This window comes from Camellia sinensis, chromosome 15 (genome assembly GCF_055761805.1).
Source record: "Camellia sinensis isolate YWXY chromosome 15, ASM5576180v1, whole genome shotgun sequence".
Classification (NCBI taxonomy): Eukaryota; Viridiplantae; Streptophyta; class Magnoliopsida; order Ericales; family Theaceae; genus Camellia; species Camellia sinensis.
Window position 1 is genome coordinate 86,036,711 of NC_138975.1, and position 11,316 is coordinate 86,048,026.

The 11,316-nt window shown below is 34.8% G+C and overlaps 1 protein-coding gene across 1 annotated transcript; it reads right to left on the bottom strand.

The window, feature by feature from the left end:
- Positions 1-7,636: 7,636 nt before the first annotated feature.
- LOC145813100 (uncharacterized) lies at positions 7,637-8,140 on the bottom strand. Its single transcript, XM_082908365.1, has one exon. The coding sequence runs from the start codon at positions 8,138-8,140 to the stop codon at positions 7,637-7,639; it is 504 nt and encodes a 167-aa protein (XP_082764491.1).
- Positions 8,141-11,316: the final 3,176 nt, after the last annotated feature.

Consider the following 11,316-nt stretch of genomic DNA (forward strand, 5'->3'; position numbering starts at 1 on the left):
TAGGCAAAGTGACTCTAGTGAGTGGGCCTAAAAGACCTTCTCTAGCCAATCTAGTCATCCTGTTTTTCCCTATGTGCCTAATTTAGCATGCCATCTCATAGAATCATTATCACAAGTAGATGCAATATTAGAAACAGAGCCATTGGCATTTTTATTAAAACTAGAATCATCCACATCCAAAACTAAAAAAGCATATGAAAGATAACCAAAACCATAAAAAATTGTTCCCAAAAAAATGCTAACACCATTATTCTCAAAACAAAAGCTAAAACCAAGGCTCATCATGCTAATAACTAAAACTAAGTTTCGCCAAATACCCAGAGCAGAAAGAGCATCATGAAGATAGAAGGTGTGCCCTCGTCGCATTTCCAGCTGGTATGTGCCAATGCCAGGCACCTCCACACTGGACTCGTTGCCCATGTAAACTTTTTTGCTCCCAGCAGGTACTCGGCGATACTCAATGAACCCTACTTTGTTCCTCGCGATATGGTCGGTTGCTCCTAAGTCTACAACCCAAAAATGAGGAGAATGAGCATTAATTCTTGACTAGAAATAAAGCATTGAATGCGAGAAATTAAGTAAGGGAGTACCTTCTTCTACTCAGGGCAATCCTGAGCAAAGTGTCCTTCTTTGTTACAGTTAAAGCATGCCATTTTAGCCTTTACCTTCTTGCCACCTCTCTTGCCTCTACACTAGAAATTTCTAGCATCATTAGGCTTTAGCGTAGCTACTGCTTGCTTCTTAGGAGCACCTTTTGCTTTTCCACGCTTGAAATAAGAAGTCCTACTTGAGTATGACTCAACCACCATAGCAGAATCCTCAGACTTAGTTACCTTTAGGCGCTCAGCCTCTAGCAAATGACGTGATATGTCCTCGAATGTTTTCACACTCTCATTATGCATCATGTTCTGCTTCATCTGCTCCCAAGAATTTGGTAGAGAGTGAATCATAGCTTGTACTTGTTGCTCTTGAGTCAAACTGTGCCCAGCAGCCGCAAGCTCATGTATCATGGCTAACATGACCCTCAACTGATCTTTTATCAAGTGATGTGCCTTTTTCTGATAAGAGTCAAACTTCATAGTCAGCCCATATAGCTTTGCTAAAGAGGTGATACCAAACTTTTGCTTGAGAGCTTCCCACATCTCAAATGCAGTCGGGCAATGCTCAAACTCACTAATCAAGTCGTTGCGCATGCTGCTCAACCTGGTAAAGCACGCACACCGATCTTTGTTATACCAAGTCTGAAAGACTTCAAGATCACAATGATGTTGAGCTATATTGCCTTGCTCAGGCTCAACCATCACTCGTTCAAGTGTGGTCAAAACGTCTTGCTCATTGAGGAGGTATTAGATCTTATGGCGCCATATGTTATAATTGTCGCCATTCAATTTCTCTTCCTTAGTTAAGTCTGCCACGACTGTCTTAGCTGCCGTTTCTACATATAGAGTAAAGAAAGAACAAATGCGCAAGGGATATTAATGTTAGCAACACAAAAAAAATTTGCAGCAAAGGAATCTAAATTAAATAATGATAATATTAGACACGTCTCAAGATCAAAAATGTACTATGCTCGTAATCATCTCTTGTGCCTCTAGTGACAATTATCAAAAGTTAATTTAATTCCATGCGCAAAAAACAACCTCCCACTATTTATGGCATGCATGAAGCATGATAATTAGTCCAATTCCAAACAATAGCATTTTAATGTAAATTTACAATCAACTCATGCTATATTCATTTAATAATAGAATTTAAATAAATAAAAAACTAATCATGCTTCTCTTAATCACAACATATTACAAACTCTAGGCAAAAACAACAATATGCTGTATTTAATGTTTAGATTATGCCATTACAGAAAGTACATCACTTCTAAAATTTTTTGAAATTTTAAATAATTAATAAACACAAATAAAATCAGAAATAAATATTTCAAAATTTGATAAAATGCAACAATCATACCAGTAAATAGTAAACCACTACAGTAGTCTACAACAAAAATTTCAGCCCCAGAAACTTAGTCATGCAACACCAGAAGCATTTTAAAGCAGAAATAAAGAATTATTATTTCAGGAAAAATATTTTTTATTTTCATAAAATTTTAAAAATTTTACACTAGATAAAAAATTTAATTTTAAGTTAAACAGTACCAACGACGCTTAAAACAAAGCTATAACGAATTACTTATGACCATTTAGAGCAATTCTAGGTTTTTTAAAAAAACAAACAAAGCCTTAGCATCCAGCAGCCAAGCCAGTGCAGAAAACGGCATGGCTCGGGATGGCACAGCGAACGGCGAGCACGTGATGACGGTTGGTGCACTCGTGGAAAGCGCGCCTGGCGTGTGATGACGCGTGGAAGTGCGTGGCCGCCTGCTGACGGCGTCATTTGGCGTGTGCAGCTCATGTGCCATCTTCTGGGGTGTTTTCTAGTCTAATTTTGAGACTGTCGGACTCAATTTTCCAAAATAAAAACATTGGTGATCTAAAAAATGACATTTAATAAATAGAAATAATGGGATGGATCTCGCACTCTCTCTAGTGATAGTGGAAGTGCAGAAACTCTGCACTTCATCTTCTTCCTTAAGCCACCAAAAAATCAAAATGAACCCAAATTAGGGTTTGATTTTTCTCAACAATCGTAAGTCCAAATCTAACAAATAATATATGGTTTCGAAGGTCTCGAAACAAGAATTCTAAATATGTAAGATTTGTAGACTAAAATTAAAGCATGTAAAACCATCATGCAAACAAAGTTTCGAGAATATAAATGGGTCTCCATTTTTCTTGCAATCTAACCGTTGGATTTTCATGAAACTTTGCAGATATATTCTACATGAAATGTACTACAACATGCATAAATTTCAGGTTGATCGGAGAAAGTTTAAAAAAATATTATTTTTCATGCATATATCATGTGTATATATATATATATAATTATATACATATTTTAATGCATAAAAATAAGCACGAAAATACCCATTTATACCTTTGATACCAATGTAAGATACAGATAACACAGCGGGTAAAAAGATTCAAACCATAAATTAGGTGATAGAATCTGAAACGAAGAACCTTGTGGGTAAATCACGTGCTTCACAAACCATGAACTAAGAACACCCAACAATGGAGTAATACCACAGTATGAATATCACTCATACTAATCACAGTGCAAAGGCTTGCTCGTTATTCTAATGGGAGAGAGTTAGAGAGAGTATGGGAAAAATCATTCACTATTGGATTCATCCCACATCCCATATAACGTATCAGATATATGCTGACTATCTAACCATCTATCCATATCAGTTGATAAGATATGATAGATATAGATATTGATATTGGGTTATCCAAATAGGATAGATAATAATTCAAATTCAAATTAAGATGGGTAATCTGAATGGGTCATGGGTCATGTCATATGGGCGCCCAAATCCGGGTCCAATACCCGGCCCAATTTCCAACAGCATTGTTCTTTTAACTTTACTGGATTAATAGAATCACTTATTGGTTTTTTAAGAGATTTTTCCCTTTCATAATTATCCATATATAGATTTAAATATTTTTGAAGATCTTCTGAGGATATTCCTTCTATAAGATTTTTTGGTGCAAATGTACCACTACCATCTTGATCTTTTTCATTTGTTGTAGTTTTTGCATTTTGTTCAATAATCATAAAAGAACTTTTAAATCTTTTAAACTTTCGTTTTGATTTTTAAGAGAAATTTCTTTTTCTCTGAACTCTTTAGATAGTTCAGCAATCATGATATTTTGGTTTCTGTAAATATTTAAAGTTTTTTTACTCACATCTATTAGACTATTGAACAGTTATGTGGTTTCAATTGTACTATTTCTGTAATCAAGATGTATAAATTTTTTTAAATCTATTATATCTTGTATTAAACATTGAATTTTCATGTTTAAAATTTTTCCTAGATTCAATTTCTAGGCTCTGATACCAAGATTGAGGGTCTCTCAATGTCAAGCGAAAATTAAATTTTACAAAATTATACTTAACTTAAAAGCTTAACTATAAAATTATACTAAAGTTTGGGGCCATTTTTTAATTTATGAAACTTGAAGTTAGTAGAAAGATGAGTGGGATTATTTGGTGAGTGGAAAGGTGAGGTGGATGATTAAGTGGAACGCCACCTAAGTGGTGCTCTTTTTAGGGAAGAAAAAATGGTGGTCTCAATCTTTATTCTTTGGTTTTATATAAGTTAAATGTCTGAGAGAAATTATTATTTTGAATGGTGGTCTCAATCTTTATTTTTTGGTTTTCTAGAAGTTAAATGTTTGAGAGAAATTACCATTTTGATCAAAGCAAATACTTTTATGACATGTATATTTTTTTTATAAATTATGATTCAATAATTTAAGAAATTTGCATTGAGACTTTAAATTCAAAAACCCAACAATATTTTTGCTTATAGTATAATAGTATAATATTCGTGCTATGCACATGCAAAAAATTAAATTATAATATAAAATTTGTTTAAAATTTATAAGAAAAGTAATTTAGAATCAATTAAGTTTTAACCTTTTTTAAATTATTTTTCTAAATTTAATTGTGTGTTAGAAATAAATAAAAAAATACATATCATAGTTTAATTGACAATTTTTTTTTTATGATAAATTAGACAAACTACATTTACGACAAAAAATTAATATATTTCGTCCTACGAGTTTTGTTATATTAATTTATTCTATGTCAAAATTCACATAATGATATGATAAATCACATTTGTCAATCACCCTTATCCCCAAATGGATGTTATATTTAGATCTTAGATTTGCAAAGATGTAAGAGAAAAGATGAAATATAAATTTAAAAGTTCATCATCGCCTTCCAAGTCTTGATCAAGTTGATAACAAGGTTTACGTACCAGCTATAAGCCCTTTCTATGAGTATTTTGAGAAATCACAGAGGTGCAGTGTATGATCGATACCGTGAACCCTTAGGGTTTCAATGAAGTGAACAACATGTTATCATGGGTTGCTTTGTTTCCCATCAAACTTCATGAACTTAGGCACTGTGTATTCGACGGAATAAGGCAACGCTAGAATCTCATGAGGGTATAGGGGTTTGATGTTAGGATTTGGGAATGATGACAGCTTCTTCTTGTTGTGCTCTTCCTTGAGCATAATCTAGACATCTGCTATTGTTATGAAGTGGTTTAGTTGGAAGGGACCAGTCTGTCCCTGGATAGCTGAAGTGGCAGTTGTACAATTTGCCTGAGGATACAAAGGCAGATTCGACATTTGGATCGAAGCCTGGCTCTCAGGGAATTGAGTAGTCGCAGAGGGCCGAGCTTCTATTGAAGGGACCTTGATTAACATTAAATAATCTCATATTCATCCTTTTATTAAACATCATGCTGTACATACATGCTTGATATAATAGAATACTCAACAACTAACAAGCTCTCATCATTACAAAATAACTTCCCTTCCATTGTTTTTCATTCATTAAAATATTTCCAAAAGATTCACATGCATTAATACGTTCAAGACATTCCTTTCCTAAATTTATAGTATCTGAACTTCTATTACAGCAAAAGAAATAGCAAGTAAATGCTCTATGGCTTACATCATTCAAGGTTGAAACCTTGTCACAAAAAGAGGGGTTTCGACTTGAGACAATTTAGCTCAAAAGCTTTACCAAAGTCAACAACACAAACAGAAGCCTTGGTTCTCTAATTACTCAATTCCTTCAATGAGGAGGAAGCATCTTATTAGCACCTTAAATTGTTTTCCCACTAAGGGATGAGAACAACGCCTAGTAAAGATGACATTACAATAGTATATTGGATTACCATGTGTATGATCATGAATGCATATGACGCAATGCCAAGTCAAAACATTTTCCTTTCTTGTAATGCAACAATGCAACTTCTTCAAAAATGGAACGAGTTCCACATAATTCATAAATCAAATTATTAAATCATAAATAACATCTTGAAATTCCCTAAGCGATGTGTCTGCAAGTAGTCTATTTAGAATTACTAAAAATCCACATTTACTGGCTATTAACCAGAAGGACAATTGGAAACTTCACTCCGGGTGGGTTTTTGGACTTAAACCAAGGACCTCAGGCTAACTTAAACAATTTGTAAACATTTCTACACATCCCGGATTTAACCAACTTATTTACTTTAATAATTTAACAAAGTTCCAAACCTGCAAAAGTTCCAAAGACAAATTCCTTAAAATATGTTCAACAATACAAATGAGGAAACATGTACTGCAAATGAGACGTATGAGTTCGAAAGTCTCTATTTCCCTAGTTCCCAAGTATTTCTACAACAATCATGTAACCCTCTACTAGTTGCATAAAATAGTTATCTCTATCAAGTATTTCAAAATTGACAATACTAGAGCATGACTAAATCAAGCTCATCACTATAACTATCAATAATTTTCAATTGTTCATTTGTTACAAGATAGTTCCAACAACCCAACAATAGTTCATTTCCAAAGAGATCTTCCATCCTTATCACAAGTTTTCATTTTTTTTCAAAACAAATCTCAACACACAATCAAAATCTCTAACGTTCCCCATTCTAGGGTTTCCATAAAAATTTAGGACTTTCTCATTTTACAAGTCAAAACATGAAATCCTAACACCAATTATTAATTCAAAGGCTAAACTTCAAAATTCCAAACAAAGAGATCAAACCCTATTTGATATCATATATATGGAACAAAATCCCAATAAATCCCTACATCCAAGTTTTTCAAAATACCACATACTCATGCAAATACACATATACAAGAGTAATAAAGATCTCTACCTCAAATATGGAAGATGAGGAGAAAGCTCCATAATAAAAAATGACGACATAAAGTTTTGCTCTAACTAGAATGAACCCCTTGATGAGCTTTACGTTTTATCCCAAAGAAGTAAGGTGAGAAGATGGTCCCAAGTGAGTAGATTTGAAGCTAGTGCTAAAAAGCAAAAGCTTAAGGAGCAAAATTGTGGGCTTGGTGTATGGAGAGAAAAATGAAGAAAGAGAAAAGAAAAAAGTAAAAATAAATAGTACCTTGAGGGTCTACTTATAGTATTTGGTCAAAGATAGGATATTTTCCAAAGTCAACCAAGAAAACAATGAAAAATCCCAATAGGAAAAGCCAAAAACATGGTTTAGATTTGTTGCACTTTCTAGCAAGTGTCGACACCAAAAAGGGTGGTGTCGACACCCTTCAGGCCAAGTGTCGACCATATAAATTGGTAGCAAAAGAAAGAAAATAAGAAGAAGAAGCAAGTGTTGACACATAGAAGGGTGGTGTCAACCCCAAAACCAGAAACAAAAGGGAAGAAAAGTGTAGAAGGCAAGAGTCAACCCTCTAAAGCCTAGTGTCGACACCCAGAATAGAATTTCAAGGTTCCTAAGTCTTTCCGACAAAACTAAGAGCGAAGGAACACTTTGCACAAGTTTAAATCAAATCTCGCTCCACTAATACAATGATACAACAACTCAAATACCCAATAACAAGAAGTAATGAAAATTAAATATGCTTTCAAAAGGTTTTAAAGAACTCGAGTGTTACAACCTCCCCATCTTAGGAAATTTTGTTCCCGAAATTCAACATATATACATATATACAAATCACAAGTTGAAACATATACAAAATACATACTACAAAGCATTCATAAACAAATTTGGGTATTTAGAACGAACTTCAGCTTCACGTTTCCAAGTTGCTTCTTTTACCCCATGGTGTCTCCACAACACTTTAACCAAAGGAATGACCTTCCCTCTCAAAACTTGTTCACGGGTATCTAGAATTTGTACTGATAGCTCCTCATATGCATCATCTTTATCTACTTCTATACTAACCCAGTCCAAAACATGTGGTGGGTCCAGCTCGTACTTACTAAGCATTGAAATGTGAAACACGCCATGGACCTCGAAAAGTTGTGGCAGCAAAGCTAGATGGTAGGCCACATCCTCAACTCGGTTAATAACATCAAATAGTCCAATGAACCTAGAAGAAAGCTTGACACTCCACTTGAATCTCATTAAGCCCAGTTTAGGAGAGATTTTAAAAAACACATAATCTCTTACCTCAAATGATAGAAGTCGCCTCTGTAACACCCCAAAGAAATTAACACAAATAGACTCATTATCTTCCAACGACATAATCTTGTTTCCCAAAATTAATAGCTTCCACTTCTTAAAGTATATGAATATAAAGCCTCATCACTAGCATCATCACCAATCTCTAACATTTGTAATCATTCAACTCTAGAGATTTACAAAATACTCCACATACGATTATACATTCAACATGCCTAGAATATGAATCTATAGCATGTGGCACAATAAGTCAAGTAAAGTTGATGCCCCCAAGGGCTACAAATTCCAAGGCTTATGCCCGGTTACACAAAACAATGGTTTGTGAACCCATACGTATAAAGCCCTTGGCTTGTCAAAATAATTGCAACAAAATAAAAGAGTCATGTGCTCTCAAAACACATTCCATGCCTTTAACTTGGCGGGATCACCACATCCTTTCCTGCACAAAATCCCATAAGGTGAGCACAAAGCCTAGTAGGAAAATCTTAACAAAGTATATACATTTTATATAGTCTTCTGAGATGAATGCATATGTCATGACATGTTCAAAAACATATATCTCTATCTTTTTTGAAACTTTTGTGCACAATGCAATTTAAAAATACAATAATTCAATAACTTCAATGTAGTTCAAGGGACGGTCTTTTACCATGAACACTCAAGACAATTTAACCAATACCAACGACGCTCCCTATCCAAACTTACCAATGTATTTACTCCAAAACAAATCAAAATGATCTTGTTTCATAAAACAACTCCTTTCTCAAAGTAGTAATTTTTTAATGCAAGATTCAAAATCAATTGCAACAATGATTAAATGGAATGACAATGCAAGACTTAACAATGCATTAATATAGTTTCATTTTCAATTTCCACCACACAATCTCCCATTGTGACCAACTGCGATATCTCTTATCATTGTAACATCATAATACATTTTCCAAAAGATAATATAACAAAAACATCATTCATGCATTTTTCACATATTAATCATCATTCTTAAAATTTGGTCTTTCCAAGACAAGCAACAAGAAGCTATTCCTCAAGCTTCCCAAATCAACAATTCCCATTTTTCTCATGAAATTTTCTCATTTCATACAACCATAGAAATTTTCTCTATCATTTACTCACATAACAATTTATCAAGCATAAATTTCACAATATCATAACTTTTTTTCCAAAATCCCCAAATTATAGGGTTTCCACAAAAACTAGGTTTTTGTTCCATTTTTGAAATGATTTTTCCAAAACAACACCCACACCTTAGAACATAGTTCATACTTTCAAAAGCTTTGGAAAAATAGAGAAAATCCACTTTTAATATCATCTAGAGTTCGGCAACCCAAAATCATGATCCAAACATGAGGAAATACTCCAAACAAGTTTAGACTTACAAAGACATATATATAACTCAAAGATTATCCATACCAAAAGCTTGGAAAAGGAAGGAGAAGAAAACTCTAAAGTTCAACGTTGATGAAAACTCTATTCAATCAGTGTAAACATAGCCCTCGTCGCCTTCTTCGATTTGGTGTAAAAAGTCCCCTCAAATTCTTGATGATTTTTGCTAAATCATAAAGAGAATTTTGGATTTGGGGGTGTTTGTAGTGAGAAGGAAGAGAAAAGATTAGTATAGACAGAGAGAGAAAGAGAGAGAGAGAGAGAGAGAGAGAGAGAAAGAAGTGAAAAAGTGTCCAAAACACGTTTTTGGCATTAGTTTGAGGAAAAATGCACAAAATTTGAGACAAACGCATCAAAATTCGCACGAGCGGTTAAAATTCTGCACGAGGAAATTTTGATGCTCCACGGGCTGTTTGCTCTAGAGAAGAGCCCAAAAATTTTCACAAAATCCGCTCGAGCGTATTACGAAATCCACACGAGCGGTTTTTTGCCCAAAAAACTCATAAATCCCCGTGTGAATCCACTCGAGTGGTTGCCAAATCCGCACGAGCAATTTTGCCTAGAAACTCAGAAAATGATTTTTGTACTCCGAAATAAGTTCCAATGCCCAAAACTCAAAATTTTTAACCTGGGAATGTTAAGAGAGGTTAAGTACGCGTAAAAAAGAATTCTCACTAACCCAATATGATAAAAAAAAATTATGAAAGTAAAGCAGACTATCTTAGTACTCAACACCAGTCAATCCCAAGCCCTAGGACATCACAGCCTTCTCCAATCAGCATAATTCGTCTGTTAGCTCTGAGTCGTAATTAGGCTCTTCCGAATAAGACAAACCTTCTCGATCATCTCGCACACTAATTCTGACCCCAACATAGGTGCATCACCCACCTCGGCTCAACACACTAGTGATCTACAAGGCTGCTCATACAAAGCCTCAAAAGGTGCCATCCCAATGCTAGATTAGAAGCTATTATTGTAAGCAAACTCTGCTAATGGTAAATGTTTTCTTCCAAGAGCCCTTAAAGTCAAGAAAACAAACTCACAACAAGTCTTCTAAAATTTGAATGGTGTACTCAAATTGATCGTCGGTGTGGAGATGGTAAGCAGTACTAAAGTTCAACTGTGTCCCCAAAGTATTTTGAAGGCTCTGCTACAAACGGGTCGTCAAATGAGGATCTTTATCTGAAACAATAGTCATTGGGACTCCGTGTATTCGAATGATATCCCTAAAGTATAGCTTGGCTAGGTCATCTACTAAGTCGCCGATGCACACAGCAATGAAATGGGTTGACTTAGTCAATCTATCCACAATTACCCAAACTGTATTATTATCTCTTTGAGTTCTAGAAAGTCCCATACAAAATCTATTGTGACATAATCTCGTTTCCACTTGGCTACTAGTAAGGGTTACAACAACCTTGCAGGTTTTTGGTGCTCAGTTTTCACTTGTTGGCAAGTTAGACACCTAGAGACAAACAACGCCATATCTCTCTTCATTTCCCTCTACCGAAACAGACAACTAAGATCATGATACATTTTTGTGCCTCCTGGATACAATGTTAGGTGTGAATGGTGAACCCCTCAGAGTACCTCTTCTCTAGAAGACTCCGGCACAAATAAAAGGTCCAGATAAGGGATGCTAAGGTCGGAGTGTATTGTCAAACCCTTCTCTTCCTTCCTATTAGAGATTTTCTCTCAGATCCTTGTTACTTCCCCATCATGTTGTTATGCGTCTAAAACTTTGCTAAACAGTGTAGGTTGTGCAATCATGGTAAACAAAGTGGCACACTCACTGGACTACCAAGATGCAAGTTAAACTAGCAAATAATGCTCGACAT

What these genes read in the sequence shown, in the direction of transcription:
- LOC145813100 (XM_082908365.1), bottom strand. Translation starts at nt 8,140, where the DNA reads ATGTCGTTGGAAGATAATGAGTCTATTTGTGTTAATTTCTTTGGGGTG.